This window comes from Mauremys mutica, chromosome 3, assembly GCF_020497125.1.
Source record: "Mauremys mutica isolate MM-2020 ecotype Southern chromosome 3, ASM2049712v1, whole genome shotgun sequence".
Taxonomy (NCBI): domain Eukaryota; kingdom Metazoa; phylum Chordata; order Testudines; family Geoemydidae; genus Mauremys; species Mauremys mutica.
The window spans coordinates 5,350,026-5,375,531 of record NC_059074.1 but is presented as its reverse complement, the minus strand read 5'-3'; the positions used below and the strand labels follow the sequence as shown (position 1 = coordinate 5,375,531).

General features: G+C 53.5%; 1 protein-coding gene and 3 long non-coding RNA genes across 4 annotated transcripts in view; 1 reads left to right on the top strand and 3 right to left on the bottom strand.

The window, feature by feature from the left end:
- Positions 1–472: 472 nt before the first annotated feature.
- On the bottom strand, positions 473–5,196 carry LOC123365987. The gene is made up of 3 exons (XR_006577870.1): positions 5,042–5,196; positions 4,323–4,432; positions 473–647 (listed from the first exon to the last, which is right to left on the bottom strand). It is a non-coding gene; the product is annotated as an uncharacterized LOC123365987 (long non-coding RNA).
- Positions 5,197–6,320: 1,124 nt separating this feature from the next.
- LOC123366316 lies at positions 6,321–9,560 on the bottom strand. The gene is made up of 3 exons (XR_006578034.1): positions 9,470–9,560; positions 7,840–7,897; positions 6,321–6,372 (listed from the first exon to the last, which is right to left on the bottom strand). It is a non-coding gene; the product is annotated as an uncharacterized LOC123366316 (long non-coding RNA).
- Positions 9,561–11,743: 2,183 nt separating this feature from the next.
- On the top strand, positions 11,744–19,167 carry LOC123366593. The gene is made up of 3 exons (XR_006578149.1): positions 11,744–11,778; positions 13,942–14,173; positions 19,093–19,167. It is a non-coding gene; the product is annotated as an uncharacterized LOC123366593 (long non-coding RNA).
- Positions 19,168–20,634: 1,467 nt separating this feature from the next.
- The window catches only part of SELENOI (selenoprotein I), a 55,617-nt gene continuing 50,745 nt past the window's right edge, over positions 20,635–25,506 (bottom strand). Inside the window, exons 9-10 of the mRNA XM_045010209.1 lie at positions 24,040–24,222; positions 20,635–20,870 (exon numbers count right to left, since the gene is read on the bottom strand). Of these exons, the coding sequence (XP_044866144.1) occupies positions 20,754–20,870; positions 24,040–24,222 (300 nt within the window). The 3' untranslated portion in view covers positions 20,635–20,753. The remainder of the gene's footprint in view (positions 20,871–24,039; positions 24,223–25,506) is intronic.

Genomic DNA, 25,506 nt, shown 5'->3' with positions numbered 1-25,506 from the left:
TTGAGCACGAAGGACGTTAGAGCAGGGGACTGAGCTCCAGGACTCCTGTGTTCTAGTCCCAGCTCCACCACCAAGTCACCGTGCCTCAGTTTCCCTGCCTGTACAACAGACAACACGCCTCTACCTGCTGCTTCACAGAGGGTTGGGAGCATTCTGTGGTGCTTGGAGCAGGTGGCTAGCAGCCAGGTGTTCGGGCAACAGGACGGCTGAGAAACAGGCGTATCCCACGTTGGCTCCCCCTTCCTCCCTCTGAAGGGAGAGCAGCTACAGGGTGACCCTGCCTTGCTCATACTCCTGCGTTCTCCCCTCCCGGTCAGTCCCTCCCTCCAGGAGAGAGCAGCCGCTCCTCCAAGAACCCTCCCTGATGCTCTGGTTCTGCCCCTCCCGTTCGACCAGCTTCCCAGCGCCCGCGCTCTTCAAACGTAGCCACGCAGGAGCTGCAATCCCGGCTGTCCTCAACAGAGGGCTCCCGCTGCCCTTGCCCCAGCTCCGCACCCCACAGACGGCAGACACACAATGCTATTAGGCGGTCCTTATCTCAGTTCTCCCGCGGCGCTGCCAGGCCTGGTCCGCTCCCGTCCGAGAGGCTGCTCTGTCCTGCTGCAGGCGTGGGGGCCGGGATCACGGCTGCACGTTTCTTTCTTTGCCTGCAATAAATGGCAAGTCTGTGTGCTGGTCTCAGAGGAATGGGAGGTACTAGATTGAAGCACACACTGACCTCTCCCCGCCTCCGCCCCCCACCAGCCAGGCATGGCCAATTCCTGGGACCCTCCTTCCTTCACCAGCCTTGCTCAATGCTCCCCAGGACGCTTGGAACCTCCTCCCCTTCTGGATCCCCTGGCACCATCTTCTCCCAAACGCTTCTCCCCCAGCTCACGCTGTCTGTCCCCCCCGCCACCCCTCGGGCCCCTGCATCCACTCGCAGGGCTGCCCGTAAATTACGCAGCACGGTTTCTGGCGATTTGCAAGACCCAGAACACTTTAACACCAGCACAACGACACGGAATTAAATACACAGCCCCACAACTTTCCGGTGCGCTGACACCAGCCTTCTCCCCCACGGCTCTGCACAGATAGGGACTCCCCACCTCAGCTCACCCCATGCCCCTCCGGCTTCTCCTTCACGTCCTGTCTCCTTGGCCGCCTCCTCCCCCTCCTGGCTTCGCATCTGTTTTATGCCAACCCCACGGGTGTGGGATGGTCCCGCCCACGTGGCAGGCACCCTCCCTGGACTGCTCCAAGTCCCTGCACAAAACCCACTTCTCCTGGTCTCCTCTCCAGACTGACTGGAGTGCGCCGGGGGAGGGCGGTGTCCCCCAGCCCTGTGTCAGCTCAGTAAGGCCCCACCTCGCAGCTACCTCTCCGTACATCTCCGCACGCAGGAGGGGGTTGGGAACAATCACACGGCTCATGGGAGACACCGTCACTCAGCCGGGCACCCCAGAGAATGCACCAGCGCATCGGGCTAACACGGGCCTCACACACAGAACCAGCCCGGCCAGGGCCACCCGACCCAGCACTGCAGGCAGGGGAACCTAGCGAGCAGCCCCCGAATGCAAGAACTGCCCTGCTGTTTAGCTACACAGCTTTACAAAGCACCCAACGGAGCTGACTACGGAGACAGGCGGTCTGACACTGCTGTCTGCATCGTAGGTGTAGCTGTGTCGGGCCCAGGGTCTGAGAGACACGGTGACGCTGCTCCCCCTCCCCCGCCTCGTCTCTTTATAAAAAGGCCACGTTTTGAGTCGGATGCAGAGCGGCTGTAGCTCAGCTGATGAGGGATCCAAGGTGGGGGAGGTATTATCTTATACTGGCGAGGGAGACACGCTGAGAGCTGCACAGGGCTCTTCCAGGCTGTATTTAGTTTATCTGCATTTTAAGGGTCCCTGTCAGCTGGCTTGGCTGGTCCGGGCCCACGAGAGGGAAAAAGGCCCCTCTCACACCCAGTAGCAGATTTACCACGGCACCATTGGCGCCAGGCCCACACTCCAGGGGGGCCCCGGCCAGGCCCACTCTTTTCCGCCCCCGCTCTCTCCTGCGGGGGCAGAAGCTTGGTGCTGCTGGCACTGAGGCTCCTGCTGCAGCAGGGCACCCAGCTCCCCCTCCCCTGCTTTTCCCAGCTGTTTGCCGCGAGCGCAGCATGGCCACTGGGGAGAGGCGGCGGAGAAGAGGCGGGGCGGGGCCTTGGGGAAGGGGGTGCAATGAACATACCTACTCTGACTGCAGAGCTGCGCAGCCCGGCTGAAAACAGACGCTGCTGCTCAGCTCCCTGGACTCTGCAGCTGGACACGACCTTCTGGGTCCTCGTGCTGGTTGAGCTCCCTTCCTGTGCTGGGAGCCACCCTTCCCCTTGTATAACAGTGCGTGCCCGGGGTGGGGCAGGCGGGGCAGGGGGACAGAGGCCGTGGGGAAGGAAGGGGCTGGGATGGAGTGGTGGGCATGGGATGGGGAAGAGAAGGGGATAGGGCAGGGATCGGCAACCTTCCGCACGCGGCCTGGCAGGATAAGCCCCTTGGCAGGCTGAGCCGGTTTGTTTACCTGCCGCGTCCACAGGTTCGGCCTATCCCGGCTCCCACTGGCTGCGGTTCGCCGCTCCAGGCCAATGGGGGGGCTGCAAGAAGCAGTGCGGGCCGAGGGATGTGCTGCCCTCGGCTTCTCGCAGCCCCCATTGGAGGCGATCGGCCGAACCTGCGGACGCAGCAAGTAAACAAACCGGCCCGGCCCACCAGGGGGCTTACCCTGGTGGGCTGCGTGCCGAAGGCTGCCGATCCCTGGGATAGGGGAAACGGGGGCCCAGCATGCAGATCCCCTTGGCAGCAGCTGAGGCTCCCATTAAGCAGGTCCATCAAACCCTCACCCTGACAACCCCCACCTCCCTGCATCTGTACCGCCCCAATGAGCCCCCCCAGTCACCCAGCCCACTGAGCCCCAACCACCTACACCCAGACCCCCACCCCCCCTGCACCCAGACTCCCCTCCCACCCCACTGAGCCCCAACCACCTACACCCAGACCCCCACCCCCCCTGCATCCAGACTCCCCTCCCACCCCACTGAGCCCCAACCACCTACACCCAGACCCCCACCCCCCCTGCACCCAGACTCCCCTCCCACCCCACTGAGCCCCAACCACCTACACCCAGACCCCCACCTCCCCTGCACCCAGACTCCCCTCCCACCCCACTGAGCTCCAACCACTTTCACTTGGTCCCCCCTGCAGACTCCCATTGCCCCTGCACCTGGCACCTCCCTGTGCGTCCAGATCCCCCACTGAGCTGCCTGCACCCAGACTGCCCCCCACAGAACCCTCTTACCCCCACCTGGATCCCCCCACACTAAGTCCCTGCTGCTGGACGGAGCCTCCCTGCCCACACCTGGTGCGCCTGGCACGGGTGACAGGGCCCCAGGGTGTTTCTGGGCAGGCCTGGCCCTTGTTGTGTGTCAGGGTCCGGTTCAGCCTCACTGCCAAGTCCCTGTCCCAGAGGGGTGGGGAGGCTGCAGGGTGATCTCCCACCTCCAGGCAGCCAGTGGCCTGTGCTCCCCACTGCCAGGGTGGAGATTCCACGTTTATTTATTGTTTAAAAAAAAATCTGAATTTTAAAATATCATACACAGAGTTTGATGCAGAATCCCCTCCGGAACATGGGGCGCTGTACAGCTGTGATGGTGGGACTGTGAAGGGGGGGCTGGACAGGAGAGGATCGGGGGGGCGGGGGGGCTGGGCAGGGGGTATGGTGTGCAGGGTGCCGTGCAGTTGTGGTGGGAGGCCAGCGGGAGGGGTCTCTGGGCAGGGGGATCTGGGGGGGGTCTCTGGGCGAGGAGGCGCTGGTATAAGGGCAGGGCACTGGGCAGGGGGGCAGTGTGCAAGGGGCACGCTGGCAGCGCAGGGCTAGACGGGCCAGTGTGCGTCTAGCAGTTGTGGGTTTGTAAACAGGGCCCTTGAGCTGGGCTGAGTGGGGCCAGTCCCGCTGCGCCTCACTGCCCCCAACCGGCCCCTCGCTCTGCGGCTCGCCCCCCATCACATGCCCTATTTCCCCAACCGGGGCCCACAAACATTTGGCACCGGGCCCACAAAAAGTTAATCCGGCCCTGCTCACACTCCCCTGTCCTCCCCACCTCACCTCCAGGCCCCTCTGCAGTAGCCCAGCCCACCCCACCGGCCCCTGGCCATGGTGCTGAAGAGCAAGCAAAGAGCTGGACGCGACAGGCTGGGGGACTGCCCTGCTCAGGCTGGGGAGAAGGGTCCCGTCCCTGGCTAATCACTGCCCATGGCCGGCCCCATCACCAGGCCTCATGCAGCACTCAGTCCCCCCTAAAGACTCACTTCTTCCTTCCTTTGGGCTCCCCAGCAGGTCCCATCTGTCCTGGTCGCATCGTAGGCCCTCAGCACGGGGCCTCGGGCGTCTGGGTCTTCTTCCGGGTCAGACTCGACACCTGTTCTTAAAAAAACGAAAGCCACTGCACGAGCTGCTCCCAGTTCCCCTCGGTCCTAATAGAGTCTGGGAGGGAAACTGACCAATGATTCTGAGACTGTCTCCAAATCTCTGCAGCAAAAGGACAGAGAGGCACAAAGCCGGGGGATCTGATCAGGACTGGGGTGGGGGGGGACACAACAAGCCCCCCAGCAACAGAACCACACCCTGGACCCATCATGCCGTGTGCTGAACAACCCCTGACCAATCCTTTGTCCATTGCAATCCTTCCTCCCCACCCTCCATCTGCAGACGGCAAACTCTTAGGGGCCAGGACTGCATGGGACGCTGGCACACCAGGTGCCCGCTGACGCCAAGGCCCCTTGGCCTCACGGAAATGCAGAGCTGGAACCCAGCCTGGCTCTCCTGTGCGTTAGCACTGCTAAAATAGGTATTACGGTGATAACAATGTGGTTAGTGTTTCTGAAATGCTTGTGAGCTGCTGCCTGCATTGATCTCGCTGATGGTCTCTGCATCCCAATGCTGTAAGGGAATATTTACGTGTTGGCTCTAGAACTATGAGCCCCCCGGTCAGGAGAGAAGCATTCCCAAGTGTGAAGTGCTGGCTTACCACAAGAGGTGTCATCTCTTCTCCACCACAAGAAGGCCACAGACACCACACAAGCCGCTGTGGACCATCAGTGGACCTAGGACTTTCTTGATTGCTCCCTCCACACCGACGAAGAGGAGACCTGCACAAACACTTGTCCCATCAGCGTGAGCTCTGGGGGGAAGGGAATAAAAATCCATGTCAAGAAGAAATTGTCACCCTTACGCTGCAGGACTTCAGGCAACAGGTAAGACTTCTAAGCAGAAGCAAGAAGTCCCTGTCTGTTGACCTTGGATTAGCCCCAAAGGCCATAAAAAGTCATACTCCGTCAGACCAGCGGTCCATCCAGCCCAGCATCCTGTCCTCTGACAGTGGCCAATGCCAGGTGCCCCAGAGGGAATGAACAGAACAGGGAATCATCAAGTGATCCATCCCCTGTCACCCATTCCCAGCTTCTGGCAAACAGAGACTAGAGACACAATTCCTGCCCATCCCGGCTAATAGCCACTGATGGACCTATCCTCCATGAACTTATCTAGTTCTTTTTTGAACCCTGTTATGGTCTTGGCCTTCACAACATCACCTGGCAAAGCGTTCCACAGGTTGACTGCATGTTGTGTGAAGAATGACCTGAATATTGTTGTGATTCTTGATGTAAGAAACCGTCTATCACAAAAGCAGGCTCACCTGGGTGGCATGACTGACCCGATTCCCAAGGGGACTGTCTGGGACTTCATGGTTATGCTGACATAGGGCTCCAGGAGCTCACACTTGACACTTGGTTGGTGAAATCTAAGTACAGAAAAACACAGCCAGTTTGGGGTTTGTGCCTGGGTTCATTGCAGTCTGCTCTGAGGTTGGCACTCAGGTTCCTGAGCTCTAGACAGCTTGACACTGTATTTTTATGGCAGTGCCAGGCACAATGACATATGGTTATATTGGAATTGGAAAAGGTTCAGAAAAGGGCAATACAAATGATTAGGGGCATGGAACGGCTGCCGTATGAGGAGAGGTTAATAAGACTGGGACTTTTCAGCTTGGAAAAGAGACGGCTACGGGGGGAAATATGACTGAGGTCTATACAATCATGACTGGTGTGGAGAAAGTGAATAGGGAAGTGTTATTTACTCCTTCCCATAACACAAGAACTAGGGGTCACCCAATGAAATTAATAGGCAGCAGGTTTAAAGCAAACAAAATAACGTACTCCTTCACACAACGCAGGTTACCTCTTCTGTTCACTCCCTCTGGGCACCTGGCATCGGCCACTGTCGGTAGACAGGATACTGGGCTAGATGGACCTTTGCTCTGACCCAGGACGGCCGTTCTTATGTTAACATCTGAAGGTTCTCCTGGAATGGAAAGGGGCAGTAATTGTAAAAAGAGAGACAAGATGGGGCAAGTAACTTTTATTGGACCAACTTCTGTTCATGGAAGCGACAAGCGCCACAGAGCTCCTCCGGTCTGGAGAAAAGAGGCGATTTAAATTACACTTTCCAGGGCACCTGTCGCGCCTTTAACTTGTTTTGCAGGCAGCACAGAACATGCTTTGGGCATTCAGAGATAGAACGCAAAGTCAGAATCCTGGCAATGAGCTTTTCCAAAGCAAAGTGCAAACTGTACCTGATCTACCCTCGCTTCCTACATAAAGGGGGGGGGGTTGGCCAGTGGGGAAACTGAGGCACGGGGCACAAGCGACATGAATGCATGAACTAGATTAAAATGTATTGGCAAAAGGATCAATAGAGGCAGCCAGGCTCAGCAGTGCCACAGTTCAGATCTGGAAAGTCAGCCTTGCGATCTTTGCCTCATCTCTTGGTCCACCCACAGTGCTTCCAAGCCGACACTCAGGACCAGAGATTGTTCAATGGTCCTTTTGCAGCCATCTGTTCACAGACCTCCTTGCAGTCTGTATTCTGGAGTTAAAGGCAATGCCAGGAGACCTCGCTGAGCCCTGCATGCTGTCTCCGGAAATTTAATACACACAATCAGGGCTTTTAAGCTACTATGACACCCACCATGGCACTCAGGAGAGAGTCCAGGAGCAAAACTGGGCATGCAGCCTAGACCCACGATGGGATTCAAACGCCCCTTAAAGCTCCAAGAGAACCAGCATCTCAGAAGCAGATTGTTCTGCATCAGCCCCTCTTCTCTCACCTGCCCTGGTCACCATCCCAATTCCCATCAGCAGACACCACCACCAGCAGGTCTCACATCACAATAATCCAAGGTGGCACTGATACCCCCCACCCCCAGCAGCCCAAGGCCTGCCCAGCTCCTAACACGCAGAACCCCAGGCCTGTTCTGTGCAGAGCTCCTCTCCCCACAATTGTTCCCGGCTGAATTTCAAAGCCTCTGATCGATACAGGAAGCACGAACCAAACTCCCCCTGCCTACAAGCCACTCTCATAACAGACACCTGCCTGCAAAATCCTACGGGCCCACTTGAAACCCCTTTCGCATACCAGGCTAACCCCTGTGCTGAGCTATCTGTCCCAACGCATGCTGAGTGCAAACACTCCCATTTCCTTCCCCGGACCTGGAGAAGAGCTGTCTGTGGTCCAACACCTTGTACCTTCCTCCAACAGAACTTGGTCCATAAAAGATAACAGCTCACCACCCTGACACTCCCATAACAGGTGGGAGAGACCAGTGCCAATTTTTCAGACAGGAATTCCAGCCTCCTTTAATTTCCAGGTTGCAGAAAGACTGGTCTCCTTTCATTAAAGGACCAGGGGCTTTTTAGATCCCTCAACCACCCTCTTTTCTTTTCCCCACTTATTTTAAACATCAACAACTATAACAATTCTTTGACTTACATGTACACACTCATTCCTGGCTGGTTTCCAAAGACCCACCAGCAGAGTGGACAAAAATCTAGGTTTAAAACAAGAAATCCGATTTTTATTTCATTTGGATTTTTGTATTTACATTAAATACACCTGTTTTAAAATAAACCCCTTTGAAATTATGGCACCTTCCGTTAAGGCCTGAACTTACTACAGTCTAGTCAAATCATTGACATTAAATTAAACACATGAACATTAAGCAGTATAGGGTTTGCTCCTGAATTTCTAGAGAAAGTGAAATCACTGAACTGGTGGAAGTTACTGTCTGAGCACCTGGAACTAGAGTTTGGTGATGTGCTAAACCCCAACTTTTGACAGCAGTTGCCTCTTCTGCAAGTGCAAAGAGAATATTTTCTTCATTTTAGTTTATTCAACAAGGGAAGTTCAATGACTGGTTCATTCAAAGTTAAGAAGCTGACTGGGGAATTGTTTTCCTCTTCCAATCTATGACTAAAAACTAGCTGTGGGAGGATGAGAAAAAGAACTGCTAGTTCTGAAATCTGGAAGCACAAGACAACCAGAAACAATTCAACTCACTAACTAAAGAGACTATTCTTTTCTTTAATAGATCTGTTAGTTTTAAATGAGAATCATGTTTTAATCTTCTCTCTCTCATCTGTCCAGCACATTTGAGGTAGTTTTATTCAACTAATAAGACCAAATATAATTTACATGCTGGTTTTACACATTTTTAATTAAATTCCAATTTCCATCAAAATAGAGCTTGAAACAAACCCAAATAATAAAATCATCATCTAGTAACTCAGAAATGCAGCATTCATCATTTTCCCAATATAATAACAAATAAAACACTGTGAATTGAATAAATGCAAGTTAAGCTTTGCAATTACTTAAATAAGTGTGTACAGATACAGTGGTTAGCAAAAAACCAGCACCAAAGGGAGCGGAACGGCTCTAGTTCACTGCAAATCAACATGTTTTAAGGGTGCATCAAATGTGTCTTTAGGAAAAATAACTAAAACGCCGAACGCAAAGCAAGATTAAAACCAGTGATTTGAACCAGGGGCTCCCGCTTGCTGATTTAAACCACCCTCAGACCTGGCGCTGTCTTTGGCTCGGATTTAAAGTCAATTCACCCGGGACACGGGCCTGCACGGGGGGGGGGGGGGGGGCGGATTGCGGGGGCGCTGGGCTCCACGCGCGGGGGCGCTGGGGTGACGAGCGGGGCACTAGCCCCCCCACCCCCCCCGCCCGGAAATGGCACGTGCCCAGCACAATTGCAGCGATGCCGGAGCCCTTGGGGGGGGGGGTTAAATCTTCAATTCACTGGGGGCAAAAACTGCCCCCGGATTCACCGCAACCAGCCCCCCCCCCGGGGCTCGGCTCTGCACGGGGGGGGGGCTCGCGCTGCTTCCCCCTCCCGCGCGCTCTTTGCAGCCGGGGGGGTCCAATGCCCACAACCCCCCCCGGGAAACCACCGGCTGCCGCCCCCCCAGGATCCCCCCCCCGAGCGCTGCAGCGTGGGGGGGGGCTGTTTGCTGGGGGCGGGGGGGGGGCTCTCCCGCGTACCGGGGCCGAGCCGGGCTCCGCGCGAGCGCAGGTTCAAAGCTCCTGTCGGGGTCCCCCCCCCCGGACCTACCTCGCCCGGCCTGGGCTGCCCGGGGCACCGCACGGGGCGTCCGCGGGGCTCCGTCCCGGGGCTGCGGAGAGCCCGACCTCCTCCTCCGCCGCCTCCGCCGGCCAACTACAGCCCGGGGCTGCGCGGCCCCTGCTCCCGCCCCTTCCCCGGGGAAAGGGCGGGGCAACCGGCTGCCCCAGCCCAGGGTTTGCACTGCAACGGGGGGGGGGGTCTGGGCTGCTGCACACAACGCGTCCAGCCTTGCACGGCTGTGCAAAGCACCCGCCCGCCCCCGTGCACCGCCCCCGTGCAATGCCAGCCTCCACCCGTGCACCACCCCTGCACCACCCCCGTGCAATGCCGGGCCTCCACCCGTGCACCGCCCTCGTGCAATGCCAGCCTCCACCCGTGCACCACCCCCGTGCAATGCCAGCCTCCACCCGTGCACGGTCCCTCCATAGCCCCCGTGCAATGCCACACAGCCTCTGCTCGTGCATTGCCCTTCCACAGCCCGTGCAATGTCAGACACCCTCTGCTCATGCACCGCCCCTCCGCAGCCCTCGTGCAATGCCAGACACCGTCTGCTCGCGCACTGCTCCTCCACGGCCCCCATGCAATGCCACACAGCCTCTGTTCCATGTCTGCACTGCTCCTCCACATCCCACCAATGCAAGACCACCTCTGTTCATGCAATGCCCCTCCATGGCCCCCGTGCAATGCCAGCCAGCCTCCACCTGTGCACTACCCCTCCACAGCGCTCGTGCAATGTCAGACACCCTCTGCTCATGCACAGCCCTCGTGCAATACCACACAGCCTCTGTTCGTGCATTGCCTCTTCACTGCCCCCGTGCAATGCCGGCCAGCCTCCACCTGTGCACCGCCCGTCCACGCCCCCCGTGCAATGCCACAAAGCCTCTGCTCGTGTTTTGCCCTTCCACGGGCCCCGGGCAATGCCACACAGCCTCTGTCTGTGCCTTCCCTCCCCCATGCAATGCTCCCCAGCGTCGGTCCGTACATTGCCCGTCCACGGCCCCCGTGCCATGCCAGCTTCTGCCCATGCACTGCCCCGTCACTGACCATACAACGCCCGAGGTGCCCGCGCCTCACCTCCCCCAGGAAATAGCAGCACCCCACGGGGAGACTGCACTAGACACAGTCAGACTCACCTGAACGGCCGCAGAACCCGGCAGCTTTGTAAAGCAGCAAGTGTTAGCGCAGTTCCCAGGACAAGCAGCAGGGGCCGCACTTCTACTGCAGGGAGCCCTTGCACGAGGGTGTAGCCTGTTTGCACCGGCCTCCGGCCAGCCCTGGGCAGAGCGGGGCCACCGCCGTTAGTTGATTGCAGGAGAGGAGGCATCTGGTTTGCAGCTCTGCTCAGAGCAGCTGCAATGAGTTCTATATTCAGCCCCTGGCTGCACATGGATTTTCATCCAGAGCTCTCCGAGCACTTCACAAAGGAGGTCAGGATCATTATTCCCATTAAACATATAGGGAAACTGAGGCACGGAGAATGGAACTCCATGCCCAAGGTCAGCCGGCAGGTCAGGGTGGGAGCCAGGAACAGTCATAGGGTTGCCAACCCTTCTGGATTGGCGGGAGTCTCCCAGAATCAGCCTCGATCTCCCAGATTTTAGTAGGTCGCTAAAAGTCCTGGGGGTAAGGCAGGCGCCCTACCCGCTCTGGCTCAGAACGGCTCCCGGAAGCGAGTGGCACATCCCTCTGGTTCCTAGGCATAGGGCAGCCAGGGAGCTCCATGTGCTGACCCCGCACCAAGCACCGACTCCACAGCTCCTATTGGCCGGGAACCACAGCCAATGGGAGCTGTGGGAGCAGTGCCTGCAGGCAGGGGCAGCGCACAAAGCCCCCATGGCCACCCCTTGTTGAGATGAGTTCCTGTCTGCATCCTGTAGAACTTGCCCATTCCGGTATTGCCCTGGCCTCTTCTTTTGTCATTCAGTGTTGAACGCATTCTAAGACAATATGCATTTCCTCACCTTTTGGGGGCGAAGCCAGACTTTAAGGCACCTGCTCCCCTTCATGGTGTTAACTTTGCTTGTGCCAATCAGAAACGAACACAAACAGGTTTTGGGCCCCGTCCCCTATGACACTTCTATGATATCATAGTGGGTACTTTATGGCCTGCCTGCCATGTGCAGGCAGGGAGAGGAGAAAGAAAAACGAATCCTGTGTATACCCGTGTATTCTGTGTATACCCGTGTATCCTGTGTATGCCCGTAACCGAGCCTGATCACCTCGAAGCCTCTCTCTCAGCTCACGTGTTTCAAACAGAGTTTCTACGTTTGCCGGTCGTTATGCGTTGGTTTGTATTTGTAAGTATCAGTTATTACTAAATGCTGCATCTTTGTTTATAAATATTGTTAGTAGATATTTTAGTCATTGTGTGTTTTAAGTTTCATTAACTCTATTAGCTAATCATACGCTGCTCCCTTACCCCTTGTAATTATCCCCAATAAAACTTTTAAATTGATTAAGTTTAGTGTATGTGTGTGTGTCTGCAGTTTGCATCGTGACCCACACTCTCCTTGCATCCCTTACCAATATAGTCTGTTGCCACGTGCAGCCTGGTAAATAACAGGCCTGCATTTTCTTTCGCCCCTGCGAGCCCGTGGCAATCCACTGGCACCCCTGAGCCTACAAGCCGGCCGGTCTCTTCCAGGAGCGCCACCCAGCCAGAGCCTGCACCCCTTACCCCCTCCTACACCCTCTACCGCAGCCCTGAGCCCCCTCCTGCACCCAAACTCCCTCCCAGAGCCCAAACCCCCTCCTGCCCCCCACCCCCCCTCCCCTCCCCTCCCCTCCCCTCCCCAGCCTTCTGCCACTGCCCCAGCCCAGTGAAAGGGAGGGAGGGAGGGGAAGAGGGAGCGACTGAGGAAGCCGGGGATGAGGCCTCAGAGAAGGGGCAGGGGTGGGGCAAGGGTGTTCGGGGACGGGCGGTTAGACAGTTGGCAACCCTAGGAACAGAACCCAGGTCCTCTGTCGCCCATTGCTCTGTGCACTAGGCCCCACTGCTCAGCTCTATTCCCTGGTTTGCGCCAGCTGCTCCTTCTACAGAGCGGGTGGCTGGTTATGGGGCAGGGTCCCGGTCTATTCACCCTCTGCACCAGAACACCGCAGCTCCCCTCTGCTCCTCGACTCAGCGCCACGCCCTGCCCCTGCCCTCAGGGGGAGCAGAAGTGACCACGGCTGTTGGCAGATACTGGCAGCCAGGGAGCGAGCCGGGCTCCACCTTTCGGGGATGCTTGTTGCTGCTGCACCCGTGTGTTACCTAGTTAACATACAACCACAAACTTCAGCATAAAATATCGGGCTTCAATGCCAGTGGCCGGGAAAATCTGGCCAAGAGGGAGGCTGGGAGCAGGGTATCAGCGCCCCTCCCAAGGGATGTGGTTCTCCTTCCCCCCAGGCCAGGCCCAGCTCCCATTCAGAGGGCTCTCTGTGGGGTCAGTAACTCCATGGCAGCCCCGCTCTGACTATCAGGGCAGGACCCCAAACTGGGCTAGTCAAACGGGAAGCCAGTGCGGAGGGGAGTGCCAGGGCCAGGAGGGTGGAAGAGGAAAGGATCCCAAGCTGGGAGCAGGGTAGAAAAAGCAGCACAGGGCAGCAGTAGAGTGAAGGCCTTTGGGCTAAGACCCAGTTCACCATCAGTTGATCACTTGCAGCTGATTACTGCAAGCCCAATTACTGCTGCTTAGGGGACCTGTTTGAAACTCAGCAAACCAGGGCAGTCAGGTCTGTTCCCCAGCAAGGCTCTTGTTCCCAGAGGGGAGGAGGTGACCCCTGCTTTGCAAGGAGGGTGAAGGAAAATCCAGCTGGCGGATTCATTCTCCTCGGGTGTCGTGTGTGTGATGAGAAGAGAATGAATTTGCCTCATACACGGGGAATGTCAAAGCAGCAGCATAACTAGGTTGCTAGTGCGACAAGTCAGGACTCCTGGATTCTGCTCTCATCCTTGCCAGAGACTTGCTGTGACCACTTGGGCAAGTCCCTTAACTCTGCAGTTCAGTCTCCCCCCACCATAGAGGGATAAATATCTTCACCATACATGGGTGTTTCAAGAACCTTTAATTGTCATCTAACATCAGCTAGCTGGACAGGACTCCAGTTCTTCAGCTAAGTTCTGGGAGGTTGGGGGAATTTGAGTGCAATTGACTTTGGAACTGCAGGATTTTATAGCAGCTGGACTGCACTGGAACGAGGGTTCATAAAGTGCTTTGCACCCTTCTATCACCTTTGAGGCTCTCCGAAGTGTGATGTTTCAGTGCACTTGCTGGAGACATGCATAAAGCGCCCACCTTCTGAATGGGCCCATTCGATTGCATATGCCACAAGTCAACATCATTAGTTGGGAGAATGCAACACTTTCTTCCATCTTGGCAGAGCTCTGTGGAATTGTTTCGGGGTGTGTGTGTGTCTTGGGACCATGGGGGGGATGTTAGGTTAATTGACAGCTGGTTCCTTTGGTCACTTACCAGTGAGTGCAGGCACTGAGATGTACACCTGGGAACGTCCGCCAGCTGTTTGATGTTGTGCCGGCTCCAACAGAGCGTATCCCATTGAGGAGGTGTGATCTGACCCAACCAGACCGAACAACCCTCAAGTCAATTCTAGAGCTAAAAGGATGAGACTGCCCCTCTCAAAGGCAACTGGACAACGGGTTCTACTGAAACCTTCAGCAAAAACAGACAATGAGAAAACCGCTAAAAGGTTTGGAAAATTTTATTCTTTACTGAAGTTTCATTTTCAATATTTTTTTTACAATAAATATTTATCAGCAATAGCCTTTAACAGATTGGCATTCAAATCCACTGCAGTACTCTAAGCTCCCAACAGAGAGAGACATGGTTTGGTAGAACTCTGCATTGACAAGACAATATATAGTTATACTGTATTTTCCTGTTTAAATAAAGCTCTGTACAATCAGTTTGCTTAGCGGTGACTGGTCCCGGCCAGGCTATGGGCAGGATGTGACAGGATGTGCTTGCAGACCCACTCACGGCAGTGAAATGACAAGCAGAGGCTATCAGAGCTGTGATACCAGGCCACAGTCACTCAGGGCCAGGCTCAGGGAACACGATGGGTCCACGTTACAGTTCCTTGCCACGGAAGCTTTTGTTTCTGTAGGTAGAAGGGGAAGTGTTGTCTTGGGGGTTACTTCCCCCCTTAGCGCAAAGAGTGAAGGGAGCAGGAGCAGGCAGTTGTATGCTAAGAGTCAATTAAGATGCCCCCTTCTTACTCAACAGACCTGCACTTAAGTGACAAGTCCCAATGAAAGTCAGATACTTTGGAAAATCCCACCCACAACTACTAGCATGAGCCTTTTCTGCTCCAACACCATTAGCCCTGCAGAGCCTGAACGAGGAGGGTTCTGCTCTGCTTTGCCATCCGTGGTATGGGCGTAACTGAGGGTAGGGTGTGGCCTGCACAGTCTCCATTGCTGGGGATGATACGTGAGCCGAGGAGAGCCCAGCTCGACTCTCAGAGTGCAGGCTGGATGAGCAGGGCGGGCAGTTAGAAGACCCGTTTGATCTGGAAGCCTGGGAGATACAAACACAGAGCCCACAACGTCATTGTTACAGAGGCACCTTCCCGAGCATTCTCAGCTCGGGCCTCCCGCACGCCTGCCCCCAAAGCGCTCCGTTCGGTTGAGTCGGCTCTGCACTCAGTTAAGGGCTTCCCTGGCAGGGGATGCTGTGTCAGAAGGAACTTCTTGCTGCCCAAAAAGCATGTCACCCTGGACCAGTCTGACCAGCTGTCAAGTAATAAGAAATAGGTCCTGGTAGAATGGAGCGAATGAGGCAGATTTATATCTGGGAATGAGACCATCGCTCCAACCCAAATGCACCTGAACAATTAACTGGTTAGTAACAACTAGCACTACCTATTAATAGATCTTTATTCCTGGAGCATGTTCCATAAGACATATTGGAATCTTTATTCCTGGAGCATGTTCCATGTCCCATAGCTTTCCTCTGGGACGCGGGTCTGCTAAGAACGTGCTGCTACGTGATACCTCCCTGTTCTGTTAGGTTTTTCGCTGCTGCCGTAAGACAGAAAACAGGCGACACTGACCAGTCCAGCTACACTGTAGGATTTTTCCGATTTAATCAAGACCTCATTCAGCAGTGAAGAGATTAAACAAACGTCTGTTGCAGCCACGTTCCAAGTCAGCAGACACAAAACGCCATCTCCGCAGCCCTGGCCTGCCGCCACCTCCAATACAATGCTGCGAGGTAGACTGGGGACGTAAGGCAAACAAGGTACTAGCAAAGGCTTCCCTTGGCTACTACGACCCTTGCCCAGTTTGCCGTCCGTCTGCATTTCAGCAAAGCACCAACAAGATCGAAGACAGCCCAGCTGATCTCAACCCACAGCCCAAGACGCCCCCAGTGAGTGGCACATCACCTGTGACAGAGAAAGATTCTCCCGTGGCTTTCAGCAGGCAGATGATTTACCATCATCCCAGTAATGCAGCACAAGGAAAGAGGAGCCGGTCTCCTTTACAAATAAACCGAATCACCTAAATTCAAGTTGTTGGGTTTTTATGCCACTGTTAACACACCATTAGCTATAACCACAAGAGCTTCCCAGCTGTTCAAGTGACTTGCATAGCAAGCGGCAGCGCTGAGTGCATCTTTGAAGGACAAGTCTACACTACGAGGCTACATCAGCACAGCTACACGGATGCAGCTGAGCCGCTGTAGCGCGTCTGGTGAAGCCCTGCTATGCTGACGGGAGAGTGTCTCCTGCCGACCTAGTGCCAGTGTGGTCAGCGCTTAAGTCGATGTCACTTGTGTTGCTCATGTGTGGGTCTTTTTCACACCCCTGAGCACTGTAAGTTACATCAACTTACGCAGTAGCGCAGACCAGCCCTCAGCGGGTAGGAAAATTCAGCTAGGCCACAGCTTCCAAAAAAGCAACATTTATTTATAAAGATCCAACAAATCAGATCTGTCACTTTGGAAAGTCACAGGCCAAAACATTCTGCTAAGGTTTAGGAGCCCAGGTAGAAGACACCAGATTTTTAGAGGCCAGTTCTAGTTAGGAACTTAAGTATGGACTGTAGGAGCCTAACTTTAGAAACCCAAGATCTGAATATTTTTGCTGTAGTGACCAAGAAAACCCCAAGCTGCATGAACACATTAGTCATCCATTTAAAAAGAGCCGTGAGCTTCAGTACTGGCTGATTCCCCATCGGTACCCTAGATCAGGCCGCGAGCATGATAAATTCACCACACAGGGCACAGCAGGCCAGGTACAATCTCAACACTGCAGTTCCTGCCTCTCTTATTGTTTGTACCCGATGGACCAACTGCAACAGAAATGCTTGTGAGGGATGCTAACTTGGACCACAATGGCTACTTTCATTAACATACCAGTGACTTCAGAGAGCTCTTAAACCCGCATGCATGTGCCCCAGCTAAATGCCTGTCCCATGAGCCAGATTTTACAGTCACGAGGTTGAACACGGGGGTCGGCAGAAGACGTTGCATGGGGGGGAGGGGGCTGCAGGTCTTGGGGCAAAGTGCAAGTCTGTGTTACACACACTCAGGAAGCCTCAGCATGGAAATGAAGCTGCGCGCGTAACGAATCGTTTTTCCGAGCGGAAGAAGCCACGCGATGGCATTCGTGTCTGCTCCCAAGGCTCCCAACACTCACTTCAACCAAAGACCCCTAATCGCAGGAACGCAAGGGGTCAAAGTGTCTTCATCAAGCCACTGGCTTATTTTCACAGTGCTCCGGCTAGTCTCTAGCACAGGAACGGGAGGAGGACGATGTTATGGCAACTGGCTTGTGGAGATTTAACGACTAACCAAGACAAGACATGGAACAGTCCATTTTGAAGCCACCTGCTTACCTACACTACCTGCCTTGGGCACATTGCCAGCCTAGAGGTGTTCTTCCCCAATACTCAGCTCCGCCTGCTGATATTCCAGGCTGAGGTACAATTTACAGCACTGAGGCATCAGCTGGGGAGCATTTTTAAGGATCATAAAAGCAGCTGTGCAGCTCACTCAGGGCAAGGCAGAGGTCTCAAGAATTAAGGACACAAAACAAGTAGCTCTTTTACATGGGCAGAGAAACACAAGGGCTCAGAGTGCCTCTCAAATATGCAGAAGGGGCATTCTAAGCATGGGCAAATATGCTCCTGAGTCAGAGCATCATTCCTTCCAAACAGCACGGCACCGGAAAGGAACGCACACCTCTATGAAGGAAGAGGCCAGGGTGAGGAAACAGAATTTCCACCTTCATGTCTCCTCCTTACCCAGTATTTCAGAGGCCAGAACAATGGCCAAATCCAACCCTTCACTAGAGAACGAGTTATTTTTAAAGACCAAATTAGGAGAAAACACCAGTTTTCTTTAAAAATAAACCAACCCAAAAGATCTGCTCCCCCCCACACACACTTTTGGTGAGGTGGCTGGAATTTTGTCCGTTTCTGATCAAACATTTCATTCCCCAGAATCCATGACATCAAGCATGTCAGTCACTAAATTCAGATAAAAACTGCGTGAATGAAAACGGTTTATTGTGTTGGGGGGCAGAACGTGCCCAGGGAGCAGAATCGGACAGGTAAGAGAGCTCATCCTGCCCTCATCTGCCTGAGCTCGAGCAGCATTCAAACTTGTTTCTAGCATAATTTGATTATAGATGTTTTGCTAGTCACAACATGCAATAAGTTAAGGCACCAAATTCCATGACTCCCCAAAGATACGCCTGTGTATGTAAAAGGTTTTGAGACATCCTGCCTTAAGAACATGTCAGTAAAATGCATGAAGGCGTTTAGATTGTAAGCCCTCCTCTAGCTGCCAACCTCCACACAACTGAGTGTGGGTTTTTCAGGGTATGTTTCCATGCACTGCCCAAAGGAATAGTTCCATGTACTCCACAGCCAGAGGAACAGTGACTTGGGAACCGAGCAGATAGGATCTCACAATGTAAACGCCACCCCAATCTGAACACAGCAGTGCTGCTGGAGGAGCGGAGATAGGGCGGAGAAATGGGACATGCCATAAAAGGAAAGGCATAACACATTTAGCTTCCTGCTTGGGACCCAGACATTTCTTAACGTGACTAGTCAAGGGGAACTGGCCCAAGTATTCCATGATCCATCAGCATGCAAACTGGAAACCCAACCTCAGCAACATGTCACGGCCGCAAAGGCGGATTGTGCAGTAGGAGAACGTTCCACAGAGAGTTAAACTGTGTGTCCCATTTTCAACATCTGGTTTCAAATTCTTAATGTTTCTTGTGCAACTATCATTTAAGTTAATTTGCCCATAATTATATATTTAATTCAACAGTTACGAGTTTCAAAAATTGAAGCACAGCCCAATTCCTCTGTACACTTAAGCTTTTTCTGTACAATGTCAGTAATATATATATATGAGAGAGTAAGCTACTTATTTCATAAGCTCTGAGGGGGAATAAAAGGTTTTTTCCTCTCCCAGATTAACACCTTCCTCCAGTTCCTGATGTACAGTCATGACACATTAACAAAACAACTACAACGTGTTTAGTCCAATCACCCCCACAGCCAAAAAACAAGATGGGAAACACCTAGAGATGGAAGCAGTAATGGTATTTTCCCGCTTGAAATTAAATTCTCCCCTTGTGTCTTGCAGGGTGTCCCTCTATCCATCAGCTATGATCCTGTACAGGACACCCCAGTGAGAATTCAAGTTCAAATTAAAACCAACCTATTTACAATAAATGCTGTGAACTGGCTTCTGGACGTTCTGTTTTGTATAACTTGCATGACAATGATTTAAATTTACAAAAGAAAAGCGTTAAATAATAATGACAATTAAGTTTTCCTAGAGCAGGAGATTTTTCACCCAGGGAAGGAATACACCATGACCAAGCTACTCCCCAGGTATGAATGAATTTGTTCCCACAATACATTATATATGAACATTCGTTGTGCTTGCCCACTTCCGAGTGCAGCCTGTCCAGAGCCTGGGTTTAGGCTGCACTCTTCATTCAAGCACAGATATTCATTAAATACAATGAACAGAAAAGAAAATCAGCACTCAGTCTTCACCACCACTCAATTAAATGAATTACAAAAAATAAAACCACTGAACGCTACCGGCTTAGCAGATGGTAAACAGAAAGCTATCGCTGGATGAGATGTGTGGCCTAGCCATCAGGACAGATGTGACCTAAATTAAATGGTAATTTAAAAAAAAAAATCACCTCTACTTTTCCCCAAATAAAATATCCACAAGTGTATGTGCATGTCAACGGCTGTAAGAACTATTCAGGTGTTTTTCCAAGCTGTGGGATTTGCCACAGTGCAGTTATCTGGAGCTGTGATACTGCGTATACAGAGATTGTCCCACCTTTCCCGGGGACGTGCACACAAATTGCAGTGCATACAGCAAGTCTGAAATGGGACAAGCTCCATGTAGCATGTAACGACTCCCCTTCCCCCTGCAAGCCAACCCTCTGATATTAAACGAGGTTGTACTGATTTATCAGAAGGGAGAACTTGGCCATGTGCTATTTTAGCTCTTGCAGGCGGTAATAAGCCACCCTCCACCCCAAAATAACCATTCCTGCTAAGAGCTCAAGTTCCCTTCATGGGCTCGTGATTAGAGAACACGTGGCCAGTGTATGGTTAACAAGAATACTGTCAAGATTTGGTCCCAGTTACCCAAAGCTGGAAAAACGGGGGAGATGGTGTGGTGGGGGGGAGAAGGGGAAGCTGCCGTAACCACTTAGTCAAACCCCTCAATCCCCAAGTCGTCCTAGTGGAAGATCATTTGAAGCTTCTAAACAAACATTCTGCATGAATGGACGTGTGCGCGCACATGCTGGGGAACTGCTCCCTAGACTAGCAGCAAGGGACAAAGACCCTGTCAGATGACCTAACACTAGACAGCCGCGTTCGTGACTCATGTGCCTTCGCGTACGACGAGGACGTCCCTCACTGGCCCTGCAGCTCAAACGTCTCCGTTACAGATGTCTGGAGGCCATTGCTACTAACTCAGCTGCCAGGTTATTGTGGGTGACCGTGCGTTCTGAGTGATGCCATCCACGTCCCCAAGCCAGCTCTACCCAAACAGAGTTAGGGCTTGAGGACGTTCGGCTAATCTAATATACAGGAATAGTTGGAAAGGCTACTCCCCTTGCCTGGTTTCACCATAGGGCGGTGTGTGTTTTCTCAATGGCAGTCGGGGGTCTAGCCCTGGTGCTGAGCCCCCGCTGCCCCAGTGTCTGTCCAGAAGATCGATGTAGGTCTGTGGTGATGGTTGAAGTGCAAGCTATTTGCAGCAGTTATTTACAGTACTTGTGCTGACTGCAGGCTGATTTTCTCTTCTTCCCCTTCTAGTCAATCCGTACTGGGCTTCTTTAGCGAGAAAGGTCGGATGTTGAAATGTTTGCTCAGCTGGCTTACCTGGGGTGGGTGGAGAGGAGAAAGAAAAGTTAAATGAGAGCAGTACATCAGCCAACATGCCTTCCACCTCAGCCTCAAACAAGCAAGGGGACTTGACTGGAGCAGCTCAGTACGCCTCAAGATTCAGGCCCAGGGCTGCAGTGAATTGGCAGAGTGCTGTATGTATGGGAAGGATGCATAGCCCCTGCCCATACTATGCTCAAGCCCAGCCAGGGCTATTAGTCACTCCTTTACAGAAGCCCTTAAGGGTACATCTACACTGCAATAAAACACCCCTGGCTGGCCAGTCAGCTGACTCTGGCTTGCCGGGGTTGGGCTGTAAAACTGGTGTAGACAGCTGGGCTCATGTTGTAGCCTGGGCTCTTGGACCCCATGAAGGGGGGAGGGTCTCTGAGACGCTGAACATCTGCACTGCAATTTTATAGCCCCACAGGCCAAGCCCCATGAGCCTGGCTCAGCTGACATGGGTGTTTGACTGCAGCGTAGACATCCCCTTACGCACCCCAAGATGGACCAAGCGAGCCGCATGTGCGGCTAAAAAGGCTGAATCACCCCACATGGGCGCAGGAGCCCTGTCTCACAGGAACACCAGGCTCCGGCTGTGCAGGGCCAGCCCAGCCACACAGGACACTCCGCAAACTGGAGTGCCTCTCTCTCAGGATGGGTGTGATAATGCCGGCAGGCTCCCACCAAGCCGAAGCCTGGACACCGGGCCCACAAGCCACTAGTCCAGCCTGGGGCGGGGCGGATGCACCAATTCTACACTCTACCGGCTCGGGGGACGACGGACTCTCCTTCAAACCATGCCACTGGGGTTTGCATTGTGGGGTCCAGCATGAGACTCTCTAAGAGGTTCCGATGAACAGAAATACTTACGGCAATTCCCGACAGTCCATCTAGTGCCGTATTGTGACCAGAGGCAAGCGCAAGAAACCCCCCCGCAAGGATCAGTTCTGGCCAGGCTTCTCCAAAGGAAGTTTGTGCCCTATCCCTCCTCACCAGTTAGTGGCTGGTTTTAGCCCTGAAGCGTTAAGGTTTCTACGCCCTACAAAGAGATTTGTGCCCTACCCAAAGTACCTGGATAGTCTCATTACACTTTTATATGGAATCTTAAACTCTTGGTCCCAACTGGTATCTTGTGGCAGTGAGTTCTACAGGCTAATTGCACATTGTAAACCAAATGCATTTCCTTTGATCAGTTTTTAAGTTTACTGCCTTTCCTCTCTGAACGTGCACTTGTTCTCGAATGCGCCTGGCCTGTTGTGAGCTGTGAAGCCGATGCTCATGCTTTAGCTAAACAAGTAACAAGGGCATACATAAATCACTCAGTTGAATACTAGTCATACATGAACTGCAAAACAACAAGCAGAGGCTGGCTCGCTTCCAGAGCGTGATCGCTACGTAGCACCCTCTTATAGCTCTGAGCTAACAGTGCCGGCACTAGCCTGTCCTGCCTAGCCACTCCCACCAGACGACAGTACAACAGGACATCGGCATGTAACTGTGCCAAGAGACAGTATGTCTGAGATTTGGAGACCCGCTTTTAATTATCCTTGAGAAGCCTCCTCTCGCAGTGACCTTCACAAGGCAGAAAGGGCTCATTTCCTCCTGACAGACAGCGGAAAGCCATGTCGGACTTAAAGGCTGCATTCAGGAAATTTGCTTTTTGATGAGATTATGCAGAGAGCTACGTCAAGTCATTAGGCTGGCTGAAACTTCAGAGTTGTTTTTAAAGCGATTCACATGGCTTGCAGGAAAAGACCAACACATACAGCGTGGCAGCTAAGCAACCACGTCACCCAAGGCCTGCTCACCCACAACTCAGGAGGAGAAACTGCAGATTCACTCTCACCGCACTGTGGGTCTTACAAAGGGGTTCCAAATGGGTGTGGGGGGGGGGTTTCAGAGAGTATAAGGCGAGAGAAGACCCTCCTGTGTAACAGGCCCGAGAACGTACCCACTGAGTCCTGCGTCAAACCTGTATCTTGCAAGGAGCTAGCGTATATATGTTTGAGCTGGCCTGAAGCGACAAGTGCTTGGGGTCCCATTCTGGCTGCTGAGCTGGTCATTTCCCTGTTCAATTGACCTAGGACAACCTAACTGGGCTCTTCTCACTGAGCAGCACTCCCACCGCCTAGATGTTCTGTGTCCTGCCAATTCCTTCACACAGCGCCGGTTCCCACAGTTAGCAGCAGTGCTTTCTTGATCCCTGAAGGCATCTGTATACAGGGGAGACTATTCCACTGTGCTCTCCCTTCCCAGCTTCTCCCCAGCAGAGGAACTCATTTCAGAAGCTTGAAACATGGCAGGTTCTAGGTCAGTAATTCAGGTTCTTTAGTAATTTTGTTCACTCTTTATTTAGTCAGCCATAACTATCACACTTCAGACAGAGTTCTAGTTACACTATGCCTGGGGCATCTGAAAGCAATATTTCAAAGGCGCAGTATGAAAAAATCAGTTAATGCCTATGGGAAACTTTATAAATCTGTGCACAGGGCAGAGACACTGTGTTCGCGTTAACACACTAAGGCTGTCCTCCCAAGCAGTGCCCCCTACTGGAGAGAGTGTCAAACTGATTCAAGTGTACAGTCATGTGCTACCCAGCAGCAGCTGCGGCCTTTAGAAAAGAAGTTCTAAGTAAGGTGAAATATTAGGAAGTGAATGGTACCTAGCTAAGTCCCCGAATAATGTATTTAAAATTAGAGATACACCCAACCCGGCCTCTGGATCCCATTCTGATCTTGGCATTTTTCTGACCGATAGAACCATAACTACATCAGAACCTGGGCGCATTAAATCCATGTTTTACCAGTGTTTGGATCCTATGTTTTAAGCTGCAAACTGATCTAAGACAGGATGTGGATCCAGGGTTTGGATCAGACCCAGTCTTTAAATTAAACATCTAGAATAATTTTTGCTGCAGCCGGGCTGTCAGTTCCTGGCATACAAAATAAGAGCTTTCAGATCCCACCTATTTAGCTTCCTTTCATGTTTTATATAAATGCCTCAATCTGCCTGGGAAATGCTGTTGGATCAGTGGTATTCCACCTAGTATTCCAGGTGTTAAATGCGACACCCCCTGCAAAACTGAACAGCAATGGGACAAAGTAAATCCTACAAGCAGAGCCGCTGCAGTGAAACCCCAAGCCCAAAGGCAGATGTCACTTACCACTCCTACTCCGTAGTGGATGTGCGCCAGGGTGATGAAAGCAGTCAGTAGGTATAGGAGAAGATTTTCCCAATGTGGTGCGATTCCAGAGATCACCACAAAGATGACCAGGGCTAATGGCAGCAGCATCCAGTTGAGAGGCTGGCACCGGGTACTACTCATCTGACACACGATCAGCTGGCACTGGTGGGGCAGGAGGGAGAAAGAGGTCTGTTAGATATGCTTTGGTTTCCTTCCAACATGAGCCTCCAACCCATGAATCGCTCACTCAGAATATGGCAATGAGGGCTGTATTTATTGGGTTTCTGGGAAACGGGGCGGGTGGAAGCCCGCCCCATGCTAACGGATCCCACCCCCCAGCCTAAGGGGAGGATCTACAGGACCTCAGAAACCCACTAATTGCGGGGGACAACTAACAAAAGAACAAGGACAGGAGTGCAGTCAAAGGGTCATAAGAAGGGAGCCTGACGGGGACACCGAGCAGAGAACCCCGGACAGCGCCCACTGCTCCTCGAAGGAGTCAAGGGAGCCAGCAGACGCCGCCCAGAGGAACTCCACCCGGAGACGTGAACGGACTAAGGATCGGAAACAAGCCCCACAGTTGCAGGAGTCTCCATTGGCCAACCGCCTCTCCCTGGTCGCGTAGATGGCCATTTGAGCCAGGGCAAGGAGGAGGTTGGCCAGGAGGTCCTGCGACTTTGTGGGGCCACGGATAGGGAGTGCATGGAGAAGGAGGTGAGGGGAAAAGTGCAGCCAGAAACGCAATAGGATATTGGTGAGGAGCCGGTATAGGGGCTGAACCTGGTGCACTCTAAGTAAACATGCGCCAGGCCTTAGAAGGCTTAAAACAGCCCAGCCAAGCAAGCAGTTCCCAGGCTGATCAGGGAAACAGGGTCAGCTGTGGCCACGCCCCATCAGGGCTCAGCTGGCGCTTATAAGAGGGCAGTTGGCCAGGAGCAGAGTCAGTCTCTCTCGGTCTCTAGAGGGAGAAAGGCCTGGCTGCTGGGAAGCTGAACAGGGTACCTGAGGGGAGCAGGGCTGGGGAATAGGGCAAGGGAGCTGGGGAGCTCCTGCCTGGAAAAGCCCCAGGCTGCAGCCTTGTCAAAGGCCCAAAAGGTACTAGGGTACAAGGGTGCAGCCCAGGGTAGGCAGAGGCAGCCGCTCCAAACCCCCCTTGCCTGCAATGAGTGGCTTTTACACTGCAGTCTGCCCCAGTGAGCAGGGGCTAGATGGTGACTGGCAGTAGCCCAAGACTGAGGCGAGGTGGGGATAGTGGGTGGGGGTTCCCCTGGGTGGGGAGACCCGGAGAGCGGGTGTACTGCCAGGGGCAGCCCCCAAGGACAAGGGGCACCGGGTCTGGGAGGGACACGGGGGCCAGCAGCCGCGAGGCAGCAGCCTGCAGAAGGCGCTCCTGGGTCAAAGAGCTTATTCCCAGGACGACAGACAGGAGGCGCCGCAGGGGTGAGT